Below are 20,346 nucleotides of genomic sequence, written 5' to 3'. Positions count from 1 at the left end.
TTGGGCAGGGAGCAAAAAGCAAGGTGGAAAGTGGAGAGAAGGGCTTAGAGGCAGCCGCAGAGGCAATAGTAGAATCATGTGGGAACACTGTTACTCAGTGGTTATCACACCACAATCTAGGCAGTCTTGTTGCTGTGCCTATATGTGGGAGGAAGAGCAAAGAAATGAAGCATTTAGAAATGGAGGTGGTGGGAAAGAATACTACATAGAAATCTTTCCATTTTTCTGGTTGGCTAGAGAGAGTTGTAAAAGGTTTTTTTTTCCCTAAGTGCACTTAAACAGCAACATAGAGTTATAGATTAGTGTATATTGGGGCCAAATTTAGCCTGTGAATATGGAAGCCGTTAAGAGTGGGTGGCATCCCAGTAAGGAACCTGGGAGTGACTGGGAACACATACCCTTTTGGGGTGAGAATGACAGTTATTAATTACCCCTACCAGCATCCTGAGGATAAGTTAATAACGAAAATGTTAGGTTCAGATCACCATGGGCTCAGGCAGTGGATTGGTATTTGAGCTCAGGCAAGTACCTGAGTGGTCAGTGAAGAGTATGGTTTACCCTGTCCTGGGTTTTCATAGCAGTGAGAAAAGGAAATGACTCAGAGTAGAGGGGAAATCTCACTCAAGGAAAAATGTCCTAAAATGAGGATTCAGCAAGGGGGCCAGTCATAAAGACTGAATGTCTTCATCCACAAGGACTCCACAGGGTTGCTGCTAACTCAACATCCCTTCCTTAGGACCAGGGGATGTTTACACTGACCAGTGTGGGTGAGGGAGCTTACCAATTTGCTGGTGTTTGGATGGATCGGTCTAGAAAGTGATCTGTTGGCTGGAAAGTTCATTTGGCAGCAGGAGACATTAACCTACGAGTATTGAAATCTGAGTCACAACACCAATGATGTGTTTTATAAGAAGAAATCCAGGATGTGTTTGTTAAAGCCAGGCATGGAGAGGGTGGGAATGATCCCTGGTGGACCCATGCTGAGGCATACCTTCCCTCTAAGATACCAGCCATATGACAGGTTTAGTATAGAATAAAGTTTATTTAGGGCACTGGAAAGAGAGTTGAGTAGTGATAAGAAGAGAGGAGAGGCAGAGAAAGACAGGAGAGAAAAGGAGGAGGAGGAGCAGCAGCAGCAGGAAGAAGAGAAGGAGGAGGAAGAGGAAGAGGAAGAGGAGGAAGAGGAAGAGGAGGAAGAAGAAGAGGAGGAGGAGGAGGAAGAGGAGGAAGAGGAAGAGGAGGAGGAGGAGGAAGAGGAGGGGGAGGAGGAGGAGGAGGAGGAGGAGGGACTGGACAGAAACAGGTGGAGATCGAGGGGCAAAGTGGAGGGGAGAAAGGAAGAAACAGATTAGGGCTTCAGAGAGAGGAAGAGGAGAGAGGAAGGGTGTTTGAGGGGTTCAAACAGCCCATTGTCTAAGCCAGGTTTACCTGGCTATTGCCAGGTAACTGGTGGGTGAGGCCTAGATAAAACACTAACAATAACAAAATCTATTCTTTTAAAATTTAAGAGAGAGAGAGAGAGAGAGAGAGAGAGAGAGAGAGAGAGAAACAGAGAGAGAGAGACAGAGACAGAAAGAGACAGAGAGCCCCACAGGGAGCCTGGATTGTTTTTTCTAAAACTAATGTTAAAGTCTAACGGAAAATTTTAGAGAGACATAAGTTTTCAACGTTATAGAAGGGGCAACTTAGGAGAAATTAAAACAAATCTAAAAAGTATCTGTAACTGTATCCTATATGGTAAAGAGTAAATGATTTTTATTTCTTCTTTTCAGGTTCTAGTTTTACATCCAAAGTACCTCAACCAGAAATGTTGGGGCACCTGAAAACCAAGAGGTGGCACCACACACAGCATAGTGAACAGAACTTCTGCTACAGGTGGACCATTAGCAACTTCTCTGGTTTCATTGAGGAAATGGGGGAATGTATTACAAGCCCGACGTTCCCACCAGAGGCCAATGACAAAGTGGCATGGTGTTTGAGAGTATACCCAAACGGGGTTGATGAAGAAAGCGAAGGTTACCTGTCACTTAACCTGATGTTGCTCAGCTGTGAAAACAGCCCAGTTTGGGTAAAGTTTAATGTTTGTATCTTAACTGCCACAGGGGACAAATGCAATAATGCAAGGAGCCCACATATCTATAGTTTACTGCCGCACCAAGCCTTTGAATTAAAAAAGTTCATCCCTCTAGATTTCCTCTTGTCTCAAACCGAATTGCTATTACCAGACGACAGACTTACCCTCCTCTGTGAGATGAGCATGGAACAAGGCTCCTTCAGCATTACTGTACAGAACACAAGACCTCCAATCAATATTCCAAGGTGCACGTTGCCAGATGACCTAGGGGAGCTGTGGGAGAGTTCCCTCTTCACAGACTGCTGCCTGCTAGTAGGTGGCCAAGAATTTAGGGCGCACAAGGCCATCCTAGCAGCTCGCTCTCCAGTTTTCAGAGCCATGTTTGAACATGAAATGAAGGAAAGCCTAACTAGTCAAGTTGAGATCCAAGACCTGCATCCCCAAGTCTTCATGGAGATGATGGACTTTATCTACACTGGGAAGGTGCCACACCTCCACAGCCACTCCATGGCCACTGGTGTGCTGGCAGCTGCTGACAAGTATGGCCTGGAGGGTTTGAAGGTCATGTGTGAAGATGAACTCTGTGGGAACCTCTCTGTGGAGAATGCTGCACACACTCTCATCCTGGCTGACCGTCACAGCACAGAGCAGCTGAAGACTCAGACCCTGGATTTTATTGCACTTCATGCTTCTGAGGTCTCTGAGACCTTGGGGTGGAAGTCAATGGTGGAGTCACATCCCCACTTGGTGGCTGAAGCATTCCACGTCCTGGCTTCTGCAAGAGTGTTTACTGGGCCCTCTTTCTCAAAGGACTTAGTAGTCTTTAAGACCTAATCAGCTATGACCTACACCTGTCTTCCAACAGCAACAACCTGTGTTGTTTCCAGTTAGTCCTGGTTAGACAATAGTATTGCTGGAGCTTTTATCCTGAATCTGGGGGGAGGGCAACATGGTAGCTCAGTACTTACAATAGCTCTAAATATGTTGGAGTGCTGGGTGGGGGAATGGGCAGCACTGGCATCTGGGACACTACTTGACATCTTCCCTATTGATATTCTTGTATGAGTTTTGTTTGATGTCTTGGAATCTGGGATTCAACTTAGGTACTGGCCTGAAGCACAGCCCAAAGGGTTTCTTCAGAGAAACCTATCTGCATTGGACTAAGCAACAAAGATGACCAGGGGCTCAGAGCAATGGAGAAGTAAATCCTGAATGTTTAGTCTTAAGAGAAATGATAGGGAAAGAAAGCTTTAAAAATAAAAAAACCTCAGTTTGGTGATTTGGAATATGCATGGCCCATGGGAAGTGGCACGATTAGGAACTTGGCCATGTTGGAAGAAGTGTTACAGGAATTGTGTCACTGTGGAGGAAGGGCTTTGAAGTAATGTATATGGTCAAGCCCTGGCCAGTGTCACACAGTCTCCTTCTAACTGCCTTCATATCAAGGTGCTCAGTTCCTTCTCCAACACCATGTGAACTTTGACACTATCATGCTTTCTGGAATGATGATAATGGACTGTACCTCTGAAACTGTATGCCAGCCCAAATTAAATGTCTTTTTAAAAGTTACCTTGGTCATGGTGTCTCTTCACAGCAATGAAACCCTGACTAAGTCACTTAGATTTGGGAAACTAGAAAGAAAATTCAACTTGAAAAATCAATTGTCACTTTCTTTGAGAACCCTTGAGAAGTTTCCAGCATAAACAGGAGAGTTCTCAACCATCTGTAACTGGTGATCCAGAGGATCTGAGGCCTTCTTCTGGTCTCCATAGCTATGATGGTTTGGATATGTTTGGTCCAGGAAGTGTACCTTGAGGTGTGGCCTTGTTGGAGTAGGTATTGCCTTGTTGGAGGAAGTGTGTCATTGTGAGCATGGGCTTTAAGCTCATTTTAGCTCCCTGTAAGCCAGTATTCTCCTGGGAGATTTCAGATGAAGGTGTAGAACTCTCTGTTCCTCCTGTACCATGCTTGCTTGGAGGTTGCCATGTTCCAGCCTTGATGATAATGGACTGAACTTCTGAACCTGTAAGCCAGCCCCAATTAAATGCTGCCATATAGAAGTTTCCTTAGTCAAGGTGTCTGATAACAGCAGTAAAACCCTAAGACAATGGCCAAAACCAGCTCTTTAGACAAAACTATATCCTAATAAAATCTGATATGAATAAAAAAGTTGGAATGTGTTTATGGAATCCTTTCATGGATTGCCTTGGTGTTTGTATTTTGATGCTAATCCTATCCCGGAGGAAGAGCAGGTCTCTTACTCAGATGATTCTATGTGAACCTGCTCCCCATTTTAACTGGTCACATAAAGACTAGAGCCTGTGATTGGGCAGTGGAAGGGAAAGGCAGGGCAAGAGGTTTTAGAGAAGGAGAGAGGAAGAAAGAAAAGGAAGATTAGAAGGAGGAACAGAGAAAGAGGAAATGGAGGAAGAGGAGGTGGAAGATGGAGCAGAACTACATAGCATAGAGGAGCCACAAGTAGTAAGGATCTCATAGCTTGGGAATAGAGTGGTGTATTGGGACATCTGCCCAATCTAGGCATGCAGGTGATAAATATAACTGAGTTGTGTGTTCTTTGCATGGGCATATTGAGGTGGGAGATTCACCAATACAAATCTGGCTGGTATTAAATGTTAAGGCTGTCTGGTGTTTTCCATTTGTGAAGATTTATGTGGGCAAGAGAGAGGGCAAAACTGTGGTAGGGTCATTGATGGTCTGCAGAACAGCACCGGGGATGGTGGAATATGTATGACATGTAGAACAAGAGTACTAGCTCCAGGTATTCATGGAAGAACGTGTTTGGGTGCCTTAGCAAGTCAGCAGAGGGAACCAGGGCCAGATGGCCATCTGCACAGGGCAAGGAGAAAGGGTGGCTATGGATTCCAGAGCATAACCGGAGCTATCATAGATTTTTAAAATTATAAAGCAAAAGATTTCAGTGCTTTTTGCCTTCATAGGAGTCAATTTTCGTTCATCTAGCTCTTGATCTGGATGACTGGGGAACAGGGTCTCGGGAGACAATGACTACAGCAGGTATCAAAGTCAGCTAGTTTAGTGAAATAACGGGACTAGCTTATATAGCTGGAGTTGGGGTGGGGCATTTGTGGGAGGAAAGTAAAAAGGGAAGAAGTGCAGCAGTGGGGATAGGGGCCTTCCAAAGTTATCAGCTAGATTAGTAGACTGCTGATCCCATGATTCCTGAGAAGCCAGTTCTCTGTCAAGGAAATAGAACACATACTGCCTTTATCATGACTTGTCTTTGTCTCTATGCAGCTGAGTAGGCACAAGCCTGATTTGGGTAGGGAGTGGCTTCATTCCTGCTGAGCTCTTGTGAGCCCCTTACACCCCACCATGTCATGCCCCACCCCAAGGTCCGGGATATGGGTAATGCTCTACTGTCCATTATCTGGCTTGGGAACTGAAAATACAGCATGGAATTGGTATAAAAAGAGACTTGTTGCTCAGTGGAATCAAACTGAAGACTCAGACATTAACCCACAGAAGTATCAGGAATTAATTTTTGGTTTAGGAGAGTAACAGTGCCAGCCAACCAGAGCTCCCCAGGGTCTAAACCACCAGCCTGGGAGCAGAAAGGGAGGCACCCATGAGTTCAGCTGTTTCAGTACTGTTGAAACTGGATGGCTGTATGTAGAAAAATGCAAATATATCCAAACCTATTACCCTGTACAAACTCAATTTCAACAGGATCAAAGACCTCAACATAAAACCACGTATACTGAAAAAAAGAAAGTAGAGAATAGCCTTGAATTCATTAGCATTGGAGAAGTCTTTCTGAACAGAACATTGATAATGTAACCACTAAGATCAACAATTAGTAAGTGAGACCTTATGAGACTGAAAAACTGTAAGGCAGAGGATAATGTCATTTGGACAAAGCAGCAGCTTACAAAATGAGAAAAGATTTTACCAATTCCACATCTGAGTGAGGGCTAATATAATAACTATATTTTGTTTAAATTAAGAAACTTGATGATAGGTTATTTCTTCGCTGGTGAAGTGAGCCAATCCAAGCCAGATTAGAATTATACTAAAGGCAGGCTTATTGGGAAGCTGCTCTGAGGCTGGCAAGTTCACTGGCACAAAGGAAGAAGGCCAAGGAAATAGACATGGACGTGAGTGGTAGGGAGAGAGAAAGGGTGGATGTGGCAAGAGGTGGAAGTGAAAGATATATATATATATATATATATATATATATATATATATGTCTGAATTATATAGGAATGACCCTCTCGGGGGACAGCCTAGCCTGTGGGCTGGTAAATTCAAGGTTGGGGGCAGTGTATGCCAGGTAGGGATTGAGGGATGCTCCAAGAACCTAGAGTCCTGGTCTGTTTTGATATGTAAAATATGCACATCAGTCCCTTTTCCCAGGATCTGAAACCAAACCCTTGATGTAAAAAAAAAAAAAAAAAAAAAATCCAAGTAACCCAATTAAAATGGGTACAGATATAGAGAATTCACAATAAAGAAAATTCAAATGTCTAAGAATCACTTAAAGAAATGTTCAAAATTGTTAGTCATCAAAGAAATGTAAATCAAAACTACTTTGAGATCCCACCTTATGTCTGACAGAATGGCCAGTGTCTGTACAACAAGGGACAGCTCACACTAGCAAAGATGTGCACCCAGGAGAACAGCCCTCCATTGCTACAAGGGATGCAAACTCTCATAGCCACTATCTAAATGACTATGGTGATTGCTCAGAGAGTTAAAAATCAATTTACCCCAAGATCTGCCAATACCACCATTGGGTATATACACAAAGAATGCTTCTTTCTCCCACAGGGACACTTGGTCAACCACTGTGGAATACATATCAAGAAATACTATCACATCCAACAGGACTCAAGATATTCCACACTTCTCTTGTTCTTTTTTTATCAGTTGGTGTTGTTGATAATCTACCCTGGGCACCAACCAATCTGTGCAGGGTGAGATTCTTAGATGATGTTCGTTAGTTGGCAGGGAACTGAATTCACTCATCAGTAAAGAACTAAAACACTTTAAGTCAGTCAATTCTGCTAAGGCCAATCCTTTAAATGCAGTTGTTTGTTTTGTTTAGTGCATTTAATAACTAGGATCTACAGGTATAAAAGCCTAGATTTTTAATAAAATGCCCTTTGTCCCCACTAGAAAAATTGTATGGGTATTGGCATTTACCTATTCATTATATTAGGGAAGCTAAAAACTAGTCTACTGCCTCTGTCATGTACTACCACATTAACAGAAGGCAAGCCCTGCTGAAGTTGCATGAAGTCAGAAACTCAAATTTTACTATTAGTCTTCAACCCCCCCCCCATTAAAAGTCTGTGGATCAGAAAGCTTTTATGTACTTTTCCCAGAAAACAAAGAGAACTTTGGTCAAACTCAATTCTTAAAGAGCCATCATATTTGCTTTTAAGTAGGTAAAATAGTAAACTATAACTAGACACAATTTTCTTTAAATTCTGAAATTTATACTGGAAAAATAAACCTATTTCTTATAAACTTCTAAACAACACATCAAAGAAAAGATGCCTAAAGCAGTAGCTTTATTTGACACTGTATTCCTAGAATTAGTTTTTAAGATTTTGTAACAGGATAAATGTCTTGAAAGCATTCCCCTTTCCCTGTTCTAAAGTATTCCCAGTTACCCTCACCTACCTAGGCCCTTGAACCTCTGTTTTTCCACTCAGCCTTGCTTTATTGCATGTCCCCTGATTATTTAGCCCTATAAACTAACTCTACATTACAATCTATAGTCCAACTTTTTCTAGATTATATAGTAACAGCTGAGGAAGGTATTATACCTGAGCCAATATATCCACATCTTTACTAAAGAATGAGGACTCCAGTTGTGGTGAGACAGCCACTAGGCAACAATTGCCACTTTTCTTCTACAGACAAATTACTGTTCAGAAAAGGACACACTTGCAGGATAGTCGACTGATTATATCTGCCTAGACAGAGTAATCAGCCGTTAATAATTCTGCAGCACTAAGGTCTGTCAGAAGATCCTGAGCCAGAAGGCAGAAGAACAGATGCTCCAATGTTTTGAAGTAGAGCGTGTGTCCAGGTGTTCAGAGGTCTCTATAAATTGGCTAAGTTTTAGAAACTACGATTTGTGCTTCCCACAATTATAGTTAACTCAGTCATTCTGAATTTCTGATGGGGTTGAAAAATAACTAAATTTCTAACTGTAAAGGAAGGCTACTTCTGTTTTTCAAAGCATTAAAGAACACCAAATCATACACTAACACTAATTACACTGACCATTTCCGGAGCACAGGATAACAAGATCCCAAGCACTAGGACCTACTTCTTGAAGAGTTCAAATTGTAATCCTTTAGTTTCTTTTATTTATTTTGTGGTACTAACTACAAAGCCCTTTTTACTTTGAACTCAACTTATTAAAGGGGTAGACAATGATTTGATTAACAGCACAAAATAAGATTAGCCAAACTGAACAATTTATCGCTGGTCTTACACTCATGGTTTTATCCTCATGTAGAATTTGCACTGTCCCTACAAATGGCAGGTATCAACACTTAAAGGGAATCAAGAAGGCAATCATGTTTGGTAGCAAACTTTCATTTAAATCTTACATAACTCAACCTTTATAAGAAGCCAACATAATTGAAAAATTGGGTTCTCCCTCTAAAGCCTGCACTACCCAAAGCTTGAACAGTTAATTTAAAAATAAGCAAAACAAAATGGAACCCTGCAGCAGATCCTGCTGCAATACTTTAAAAAAATATAAATGAGCTTAATCTTTTTTAAAAGTTATTTTAGCTCAAAGGCTACAAAATCAAAATTATCTTAATTCTACAAAGAGAGAGGGCTTCATACCACCATTTTAGAACCTCATCTTTTTCTCATTAAATTTGGCCACAAATCAAATTCCTTGTTCTCCTTTCAGGAAATCCTCTTGAAGAAGAGGCAGAGTACAAACTCGGAAGAGTAACTGCCTAAACAAGTAGGAAAGTGCTCTGTTATAGTGTGCAAAACCCTAGAGTTCAGGGTTAATCTCTGGAACTTGATCTGGACCTTGAGCGAGTTCTAGAAGTGGACCTTGACGTTCTTTGGTAGAGGGGATACAGAACAAATCTTTGAGGGTGGAGCAGGCAGAGGCAAATTGGATCAAGACAGTCTCCGGGATCTGGACTTTGAGTTTATGGATCCCTTTCCATTTCCTTTGGGGGACAGAGAAGGTGATCTACCTAGTGACTTCTCATACTTATCCTTAGATCTGCTTCTTGAGTGTGAATGGGAACCCCGATCAGACTTGGGCTTAGATTTGCTCTTTGATCTGGATTTCCTGCCTTTTGAGCAAGTTTGGGATTGACCTTTGCTCCAAGACCTAGGTCGGGAGGGACTTTTTGAGATATTTCGAGATCTACTGCAGCTGCTTCTGCGACTCCTACTCTGAGATCTTCTACACCGTGATCTGAGTCTACTTCCAGAGTGAGTGCCTTTGGCTTGTCCCTGGCTTATCTTCAATAAGCCTAGTATTTCTGCCACTTATTTCTGTGCCATCCAGTTTATCCAAAGCACGCTTCATGTCAGAGAAGGATCTAACTTCAATTACAACCTCAGTTGTTTGTTCTGTGTGAGCATCTGCATAAGTCACTTCTGCTTGCCGCATGAAATTCTTTAAGTCTTGCCAACTGCAAAGACTAGACAGATTTTCTACAATAAGCCTGTATTCTGTACGAACAGTTGGTCCATATTTGTCTTTGCCAGAAGTTCTCTGACTACTGTATCCACCTCCACCACTGCAGCTTCTGTAGTGGTTGTCATCTCAATCCTGGCGCAGGTCCTAAGCATGCTCTATGATCATGCCACTCTCTTACTGTTCAGCTCCTAAACGGCTGTGTCGAAGAGACAGCCGTAGCCACTGAAAAAGAGCTGAATGTTTTTCTAGCTGAAGTTGTAGCTCAGGCATCCTATGTAGACTAACCGCATGGCAGGGGGGTGTTCTCTCTGAGGCTAGATGAGGTGTGGTGTATGTGTGTGTGTGTGTGGGGGGGAGCGCGGGGAGCATGGCAAGGCTTCTTGTAAGTGAGGGGATGGCGAAGGCTGGAACTCACCACTCCCACCACAGCTGCTGGCTAGTCAGCCACACAATGGTGAGCATGCACTCTCTGGCCTATGCTATCTGTTGTAGACATTTTAAGATATAACCAAATAGACTTTAACTAAAAACTAATCAGAAAAGATAGGTAGGTAAAGCCAGGACATACTCATCAAAGGAAAAAGGCCCCAAGCTGACATTTCAGTTCTTACCATGTATGCACCAAATCAAAGGCACCTAAGTTTGCAAGGGAAACGCTACTCCAGTTTAAATTGCATGGTGGTCCTCAGACACTGATAGTGACAGACAGATCTCAATGTGGTTCATTAGTGCTCTCTTTCATTTCATGTTCAAACATGGCTCTGATAACTGGAGAACAAGCTGCTAGGATGGCCTTGTGAGCCCTAAATTCATGGCCACCTACCAATAGGCAGCAGTCTGTGAACAGGGAATTCTCCCACAGGTCCCCTAGGTCATCTGTCAACACATGCCTTGGATCCTGGATTGCAGTTGTCATGTTCTATCCAGGAATGCTGAAGAAGGCTTCTACTATGTCCACCTTGCAGCAGAGGGTGAGCTGGTCTTCAGGGAGAAGGCAATATCGATGAGAGAGGAGAAAATCTCAAAGGATGAACTTTTTAACTCCCCAGTGTTGGTTTTTCAGAAAGCTTACCACAGTGGGTCTCTTCATACTCTGATATTTCTCTCCTTGGGCATTTATTATCCACACCTGGAACTTTGCCCAAACTGGGATCTCTGGACAGCTGAGCAACACCAGGTAAACTGACAGGTAATCTTTTCTTTCTTTGTCACCCCTGTTTGGAAGTACTCTCAAACACCATGCTACTTTGTCTTTGTACTCTATTGAGAACACTGGACTTGTAATCCTTTTCTAAATTCCCTCCACGCAAAATGAAAAGTTAATAATGGTCCATTTGTAGCAGAATTTCTGAACAGTGATATGGGGGTAGCCCCAGGTTGTGTCTTTCAGATCCCCTGACATTTCTGCTGGAGTTATTTCTGTGGTTAAATTTGATCTGAGAAGAAGTACAAGTTACTTACTCTTCACCCTGTAGGATACAATTATAGATACTGCTTAGATTTTTGTTTCAGTTTCTCCTAAACAGGCCATTCTATGGTACTCTTTTCTATGCAATTTTTGCTCTAGGCTTCAATATTTGTTTTACAGGAAACAATACAGATCCATAGTCACTGTAAATCTCTCTCCCTCTCCTCTCTCTCTCTCTCTCTCTCTCTCTCTCTCTCTCTCTCTCTCTCTCTCTCTCTCTCTCTCCTTCCCTCCCTCCCTCCCTTCTTCCCAACATTAGAAGAGTTTGGAAAAATTTGTACATTCTCATTTCAGGTGTGTGTTGGGAGCCAACTTCTAGGAGAAAGTTGCTATCATCTTTGCAGCCATCTGAAGCCACATACCTGGAGAAGAAACTTGTTTTTCAACAGCCCACAACAGCTGAGCACATGCTGATAAATATCTTGTTTTTCCCACATATCTTGTTTTGCTGTTTAGTGCCCCAGCCACAAGGTGCAAATGTTATCCATGCCTGCAAGGCCCACTGTGCACATGCTATCCATGCTATCCACACCTGTAAGTTGCACACAGTATCCACACCTGCAAGGTGCACGTGGTATCCACGCCTACAAAGCACATGGCAAAAGCATATAAATACCCAGATTTCCCTTCAATAATGGAGACATGATCAGATCCTCTGTCTTGTCTCCATTCTTGGAGTCTCTTCCCCTTCATCCCCACTCTCTCTCTTGCTAGACCCTGACCTGAGGACTGGAGCAGCAGCTTGGGCTGTGACAGGTGTGTTGTATTAGTCAGGGTCCTGTAGAAAATGTACACAATCAATTTCTCTACATAAAGAGAAGGTGGTGTATGAGAAAAACCTGTAGGATGAGATCCAGCTAATATAACAATGGCTAAAGCTTGCAATTATTCCACGACATTTGATGAACCAAGGATTCTTCAGTATATAGAGTAATTCTGAAGAAGTAGGTTCTAATGCCAAGGAGAAGTGGACTTGTTACTAAGATGAGAGCAAACAGGAAAACACACAAAGCTTCCTTCTTCTATGTTCTTATATAGACCACCAGCAGAAGGTGTGGCCAAGTTAAGGGTGTGTCTTCTAGTCTCAAGATCTGGATTAAAGGTGTGTGTTTTCCTGCCTCAAGACTCTGATTAAAGCTCTGTGTTTTTCTACTCAAAGAGTCTGTATTTGAACTGGATCTATCTACTTCAACTTAAGCAAAATAATTTTAAAAGGCATGCTCTCCAGTCTTGTACATTACTTAAGTTCACAAGTAGTCCAGAGAGGAAGAATAGCCATCACCAGTGTACTTTGCTTACTGGGGTCAATCTTCCATAAATGAAAGGATCATGTCAATCTCTGAATAGCTATTATTTACCCATCTGCTGGTCTTACATGGATACCTGACATAAACATGATCAGGGAAGTGGTATTTTCCTTAACTTGTCAGAAGTCTGAGTGTTCACAAAATGGAAGGCATGTGGAAGAGCTCCTATATGGTGGGCAGGAAACAGAACCCCAACCCTCTGAAGACAGCTTTCTTCTTTCTAGTGTGTTACTCAGATCACACCCACAGACCTTGTGGTGACCCCTCCCAATTTGGTTTATGGTCTAGTACTTCCCCTCAGGAAATTCTCCTTAGACTTCCTTTTTCCTAGCCACTTAAGGAATATCCTAAATGGTTCTTAATTCAATCACTTTAATTGGCAGGATTCAGCTTATCAATGCCTCATAATCTGCATCCTCCACTGGTGAGTTCTGTCCTCTTCAGACTTGGAACTGCCATACTTTTTCTGCCTTTCCTGACAAGGGAGAGATTTTGCTGTTTTCTAAGGGCTGCAGCATATATTCAAGAGATATCAAACATTAGGGTCTATTAATACTGCCCTTATGTAAAGTGAGGTGAAAACTCTGCCTACATCTCTCATGTCTCCAGTTCTTCAAGTCTTAGACAAACAATTTAAAGGACACAGAAATAACTGCAGTGATTCAATCAGCTCAGCCACCCCCCCCAGCTCCCCTGTTTGTCTGACTCCAATGTGCTGATCCCTCAGGATAAATCAATCAATTGGCTCTGATTTTTGATCCCTCCTGCAGACTTATTTCTAGTATTCACATCAGCGACTCTTCATCAAGTTCTTTTTTAACACTTAACACTTTAATTCCTCTTTGCTTCAGCACACATAAAAATGTCACATCTATAACAAGATTATCATACATTTTCTTTTTTTTTATTAGCTATTATATTTACAATTCATATTTTATCCCCCTTACCCCATTTCCCCACCATCCAGGAACCTCCTATCCCATTCTTCCTCCTCCTGCTTCTATGAAGATGTGCCTCCACCTACCCACAACTCCGATCTCCCCACCCTCAAATTCTCCCCCACACTCCATATTCAGCCTTCATGGGACCAAGGATCTCCTCTCCCACCTATGCCCAACAAGGCCATCCTCCTCTACATATACAGATGGAGTCATAGGTCCTACCCTATGTGCTCCCAGGCTGGTGGTTTAGACCCTGGGGAGCTCTGGTTGGTTGGTATTGTTGTTCTCCTCATGGGGCCACCAACCATTTCAGCACCTTCAGTCTTCTCTCTAACTTCTCCATTGAGAAATCTTTGATCAGATCAGTGGTTAGCTGTGAGCATCTATCTCTGGATATGTCAGATTTGGCAGATCTCTAAGGAGACAGCTATATCAGGCTCCTGTCAGCAGGCACTTCCTAACATCCACATCAGTGTCTATCTTTGATGACTACACATGGAATAAATACCCAGGTGGAATGGTCTCCAGAAAGCCCTTCCTTCAGTTTCTGTCCCACATTTTGTCTCCATATTTGCTCCCTTGAGTATTTTGTTACTCCTTCTAAATAGGACCACAGCATCCACACTTGGTCTTCCTTCTTCATGAGCTCATGTGGTCTGTGAGTTGAATCTTGGCTATTTCAAGTTTTGGGGCTAATATCTGCTTATCAGTGAGTAAATACCATGTGTGTTCTTTTGTGATTGGGTTACCTCACTCAGGATGATATTTTCTAGTTCCATCCATTTCTCGAATTCATTATTTTTAATAGCTGAGTAATACTCCATTGTGTAAATGTACCACATTTTTTTGTATCTATTCTGCTGTTGAAGGGCATCTGGGTATTTTCCAGCTTCTGGCTATTATAAATAAGGCTGCTATGAACATAGGGGAGCATGTGTCCTTGTTACATGTTGGAGCCCCTTCTGGGTATATGACCAGGAGTGGTATAGCTGGGTCCTCAGGTAATGCTATGTCCAGTTTTCTGAGGAACCCCCAGACTGATTTCCAGAGTGGTTGTACCAGCTTGCAATCCCACCAACAATGGAGGAGTGTTTCTCTTTCTCCACATCCTCACCAGTATCTACTATCACCTGAGTGTTTGATCTTAGCCATTCTGACTGGTGTGAGGTGGTATCTCAGGGTTGTTTTGATTTGCATTTCCCTGATGACTAAGGATGTTGAGCATTTCTTAAGGTGCTTCTCAGCCTTTCGAGTTTCCTCAGTTGAGAATTCTTTGTTTAGCTCTGTACCCCAAGCATGCAGTCTAAGTCTGAAAAGCACAGAACTCACCAGTAGAGAATGCAGTGTAAGAGGTATTGAGAAGCTGAATCCTGCCAATTAAAGTGATGAACTGAGAAGCATTTAGGATATTCCAGAGTCACACCATTAAGTGGCTCTTAAAAAGGATTTCTAAGGAGGCTTTTCTGAGGGGAAGTACTAGACCACCAACCAAATGGGGAGGAGTCAAAACAAGGTCTGTGGGTCTAAATGTAATAACATACAAGAAAAAAGAAAGCCCATTTCAGAGGCTCTGGCATCTGCTTCCTTGTCCACCATATAGGAGCTCTTCAACCTGTCCTCCATCTTGTGAACACTCAGATTTCTGACCAGTTAAGGGAAACACACATTCCCTGATCATGTTTATGGCAGGAATCAATGTAAGACCAGCACAAGGGTAAGCAATAGCTGTACAGAGATTGACATGATCCCTGTATTTATGAAACGTTGACCCCAGTGTGCAAAGTACCCTGGTGATGGCTATTCTTCCTGTCTGTATTACCTGTGGCCTTTAGTAACATAAAGAACTGGAGGGCTCATCTTTTAAATTTTTTTTTTTTTTTTGCTTAAATTGAAGTAGATAGATCCCGATCAAATAGAGAAAAACACACACCTTTAATCTAACTCTTGAGGCAGGAAACACACACCTTTAATCCAGATATGGAGACTAGAAGACACAGCCTTAAGTGGGCCACACCTTCTGTTGGAGGCCTATATAAGCACATAGATGAGGGAAATTTGGTGTCTCTGAATGCTCCCTCTCATCTTCCTAGCAAACCCATTTCTTCACTGACATTAGGTCCGAATTCTTCAGACTTCCAGTATATACTGAAGAACTCCTGAGACTTCAAACCTCGTGGACTAAGTAAGTACTGGTTTTAGCCTTGTTATATTAGCTGGACCTCATCTGTAGGTTATTTTCATATATCCTCTTTCTATTTATATAGAGAAATTCATTTTGTATGTTCTCTACAGGACCCTGACTAATACAGCACACTTAAAATAAGAGTGTATAAAAATTTCCAAACTCTTCCAAAGTTGAATAGAATAGCCAAAACTAGTTATCATTGACCTAAGATTCAATAATCAAACACGAGCGAGCAAGGGGGGGGGGGCTGAGAGAGAAGGGGAGAAGGAGAGAGAATGAATTTAGGACAAATTGAAACTAAAATTTAAAGTGTATCTATAATTGTATCCAAGAGGATGAAGGGTAAATAACATATAGTTCTTTTCAGATCAACTTTAAAACCCAAACTACCTCCAGCAGAGATGTCAGGGGATCTGGAAGCCACGAGCTGGGGCTCCACACATATCAGTGTTCAGAAATTCTGCTATGAGTGGACCATTAGCAACTTTTCATTTTGCATGGGGGGAATTAGGAACAGGATTACAAGCCCAGTGTTCTCATTAAAGGCCAATGAGGAAGTGAATTGGTGTTTGAGAGTATACCCAAATGGTGTTGATGAAGAAAGCAAAGATTACCTGTCAGTTTTCCTGGTGATGCTCAGCCATCCAGAGAGCCCAGTTTGGGCAAAGTTCGACTTCTGGATCGTAAATTGCCAAGGAGAGAAATTTCAATGTATGAAGAGCCCCAAGGTTGTAAGCTTTCTGCAACACCAACAAAGGGGATTCAAAAAGTTTATCCTTCAAGATCCCCTCCTCTGCAATCCAAATTGGCTTCTCCCTGAAGACCAGCTCACCCTCTGCTGCAAGGTGAGCATAGTAGGAGATTTCTTTAGTATACCTGGACAGAACATGAAACCTGCAATCAAGGAAGGATTCAAGGCACAGGTTGAAAGATGACCTAGGAGAGCTGTGGGAGAAGTCCCTCTTCACAGACTGCTGCCTGGTGGTAGGTGGCCATGAATTCAGGGCTCACAAGGCCATCCTAGCAGCTCGTTCTCCAGTTTTCAGAGCCATGTTTGAACATGAAATGAAGGAAAGCCTAACGAATCAAGTTGAGATCCAAGACATGGATCCCCAAGTCTTCAAGGAGATGATGAGCTTCATTTACACTGGGAAGATGCCACAACTCCACAGCTACTCCATGGCCATTGGTGTGCTGGCAGCTGCTGACGAGTATGGTCTGGAGGGCTTGATGGCCATGTGTGAAGATGCCCTCTACAGGAATCTGTCTGTGGAGAATGCTGCAAACACTCTCATCCTGGCTGACCTCCACAGCATAGAGCAACTGAAGGCTCAGGCCCTGGATTTCATTTCAGTCCATGCTTCTGAGGTCTCTGAGACCTCAGGGTGGAAGTCAATGGTGGAGTCACAACCCCACTTGGTGGCTGAAGCGTTCCACTCCCTGGCTTCTGCACACTGTTCTTTCTTGGAGCCTAAAGTCCTCTCAGGAGCTAGCCAGCTATGACCTACATCTCTCTTCCAACATCAACAACCAGTGAGGTTACCAATGACTTCTGGTTAGAGAATGGTATTTTGGAAGCATTTATAATGAATCAGGAAAGGCACCATGGTGGCTCAGGATCTGAAACAGCTGTAGTATGTTAGAATGGCTGGTGGGGGGAGGGCAGCACTGCTGTGTGGGACACCCAACCTGACATCTACCCTGTTGATGTTCTTTATGGTTTTTGTCAGATGACTGGGGCCAGAGAAAAGGAGAAATCAAACATGAGTGTTTACTCATCAGAGAAGGAAAGACAATGAAGACTTTCTTTTTAAAGACTCAGTTTGTAGGAACTCAGCTGCAAAAAAATTACCACTCACTCAAAGAACTCTAAGTAACAAGCACACACAGGGGAGTTTTCAACCACCTGTAAGTGGTGATTCAGAGGATCTGAGACCCTCTTCTGGTCCCTATGGCCACAAACAACTCTGTAGATAAAACCTTAACCAAATAAAATATAATATGAATAAAACTTTTCAAATCAGTCTGTGCTTTCTGGAGATGTTTATGTTCAGAGTAGTCACGTGTAGTCCAATCAGCCAAGCTCAGCTGTGGGTGTTTGTGCAGCCCCCTCACTGTCCTTCCAGTATTAGAAACACCTGGTTTCTTTCTTGGAGTTTAATGTTGGCAAATGAGAACTCCACCATCATGCTCTTATGACAACTGAGAAGAGCAGGCCAAAGTTGGGGGAGGGGGATCCTACTCCTTCTGGGAGAGAAGTGTTTGTGGCTCAAGGCATGCAAAAATCTTTTATGTGTTTTTATATTAGTAGGTATTGATTCATTATAGATTCATACTTCCTAGGCCAATGGTTCTCTAACTTCCTAATGCTGTGCCCCCTTAATACAGTTCTCCATGTTGTGGCCAATGAATCATTAAATTACTTTGTGGTTACTTCATAACTGTAATGTTGCTACTGTTAGGAATCATGCTGTGAATAGCTTATATTCTTCCCATATCCTGTGGATCCCACAGATCTTTCCCTTCTAACCTCCCTCCCCCCACTCTTTGCTCTGTCACAGCCTTCATGCCAGGACTGCACCTTCCCTAACACCTAACAAAGTGCTACTCTTTCTATGGTATCAGAAGGCTAAAGGCATATCCACACCTCTCTCTTTGCTCCCCCACTTACTATTTCCCCTTCTCATTTCCAGCTTTATAGCAGGAAATCTGCTGTGCTTTTGTTTCCTGTAATGCACCAACTCCAATGGACCACAAAAACTTCTCCCCCAACATCCCTTACCCCAACTCAGCCATTACCCAGCCTCCACCCCCAGCAGGCATTCCTTTCTGCCTGCCTACATCTGCTGCAAGTCCCACACACAATTCATTTTTAAGCTCCCTCCTCCTAACTCCTTGCTGAATTTGAGCCCCTAACTCCAGCTTGTACTCACTGACAACTCAGAAAAATACTGACAGGTAAGAATAGAAACTTCCTGTATGTCTTCCCCTCTCCTTCGGTTTTTGGAGAACCACAACTACCAATCTAATTCTCAATTCTATTGCAAACCTTTTGTGTAACCTGCTTTCACTGTCTCCCCGAATTCCAAGGAGACCAAATAAGCAGATTCTGGTGCAGTCTCCTCCCTCCTGTGAACCCCATCATACTTCTAACCTATCCCCATTCCTATGTGTCATCTCCCTATACCCAGAAACCTTGAACCCCCAGTGGCCAGAACTATTAGGTCCAAAGAAAAGTTCCTGCCTGACAGCAGTGATGATTGGTCTCAATTGTCAACTTGACAATATCTGGAATGAACTACAATCCAAATTTATAAAGCTCTTGTAAAAATGTAAGGAGAGGTTTCAACCCATGCCTGGTATTACATGCCTTTAATCTCAGCATTCAGGACAAAGAGGCATTCAGAACTATGATTTCAAGGTCATTTTACAAAACAATTTTTAAGCCAGCTAAGCCTAGGCAGTGAAAGATGTAATAGAACCAAGGGGTCATGTTCCAGACCCAGCAAGCAGCAGCAGTGGGCAGCTTGGGCTATGTCACTCTAGGTTAGAGTTGCCTTTCGATCAAGATGTAGAGCTGTTAGCATGCAGCACCAAGCCTCCCTGCAAGATTAAATGATTCCCACCATGATGATAATAGACTGAACCTCCAAAATGGCAAGCCAGCTCCAGCTAAATGTTTGTCTGTATAAGAGTTGCTTTGGCCATGATGTCTCTTCACAGCCAAAAAAACTCTAAGACAACATACAGCAATCACACTCTTCAAAAATCCAGAGGGAAAATAGAAGACAAGGAGCAGAACTGCTACCCAACATACACAAATGTAGAGACTAGGATATAAATATTTTACCATTGCAATTCCAGTATCTTAGATTCTAGCATATACAACACAATCGATAACAACCAGGGCATTATGTCTACTCTAGAGCCTAGCTATCCTAAGACAGCAGTCCCTGAACATTCAAACATGGCTGAAGCACAAGGAAAAACCTTAAAACAATCTATATGAAGGTGATAGAGGTCATTATGGTGAGAATGAAGAAATTCCTTAAATTCATGAAGGCACATACAAACAGTGTGAGGAAAGAAAGAAATCCAGGAAAACAAAACAAACAGTGGAAGGAAATAAATAAAAATGTTTAAGGCCTGAAAATAAAAATAGAATCCATAAAGAAAACAAACACTGCTGGGCAGTGGTGGCACATGCCTTTAATCCCAGCACTCGGGAGGTAGAGGCAGGTGGATTTCTGAGTTCAAGGCCAGCCTGGTGTACAGAGTGAGTTCCAGGACAGCCAGAGCTACACAGAGAAACCCTGTCTCAAAAAAACAAAAAACAGGAAAGAAAGGAAGAAAGGAAGGAAGAAAGAAAGGAAGGAAGGAAGAAAGGAAGGAAGAAAGAAAGGAAGGAAGGAAGGAAGGAAGGAAGAAAGAAAGGAAGGAAGGAAGGAAGGAAGGAAGGAAGAAAGGAAAGGAAGGAAAGAAAGAAAGAAAGAAAGAAAGAAAGAAAGAAAGAAAGAAAGAAAACACTGAGGGAATTCTGGAAATGAGGAATTTTAAATTTCCTTACAAAGGATTAATAAAATAAGAGTTCATTCTTTGAGAAGATCAACAAGATGTGTAAATCCTATTCCAAACTAACTTAAGTACACAGAGAGAATATACATATTCACCTAATAAGGATTTAAAGGTGAGACAT

General features: G+C 42.5%; 1 protein-coding gene and 3 pseudogenes across 1 annotated transcript; 2 read left to right on the top strand and 2 right to left on the bottom strand.

Annotated features, from left to right (window-relative positions):
- Positions 1 to 1,807: 1,807 nt before the first annotated feature.
- On the top strand, positions 1,808 to 2,908 carry LOC117702330 (TD and POZ domain-containing protein 4-like). The gene has a single exon (XM_034493540.1). The coding sequence runs from the start codon at positions 1,808 to 1,810 to the stop codon at positions 2,906 to 2,908; it is 1,101 nt and encodes a 366-aa protein (XP_034349431.1).
- Positions 2,909 to 9,005: 6,097 nt separating this feature from the next.
- LOC117702340 (serine/arginine-rich splicing factor 6 pseudogene) lies at positions 9,006 to 10,039 on the bottom strand (annotated as a pseudogene).
- A 422-nt stretch (positions 10,040 to 10,461) lies between these two features.
- On the bottom strand, positions 10,462 to 11,151 carry LOC143433869 (TD and POZ domain-containing protein 1-like; annotated as a pseudogene).
- Positions 11,152 to 16,051: 4,900 nt separating this feature from the next.
- Positions 16,052 to 17,153, top strand: LOC117702334 (TD and POZ domain-containing protein 1-like; annotated as a pseudogene).
- Positions 17,154 to 20,346: the final 3,193 nt, after the last annotated feature.

Source organism: Arvicanthis niloticus, unplaced genomic scaffold, assembly GCF_011762505.2.
Source record: "Arvicanthis niloticus isolate mArvNil1 unplaced genomic scaffold, mArvNil1.pat.X pat_scaffold_70_arrow_ctg1, whole genome shotgun sequence".
Taxonomy (NCBI): domain Eukaryota; kingdom Metazoa; phylum Chordata; class Mammalia; order Rodentia; family Muridae; genus Arvicanthis; species Arvicanthis niloticus.
Note: the sequence above shows the minus strand (reverse complement) of the source record. Positions and strands in the feature narration are given on the sequence as shown.

Excerpts from the sequence above, each read along its gene's own strand:
- LOC117702330 (XM_034493540.1), top strand. The coding sequence starts at position 1,808 with ATGTTGGGGCACCTGAAAACCAAGAGGTGGCACCACACACAGCATAGT.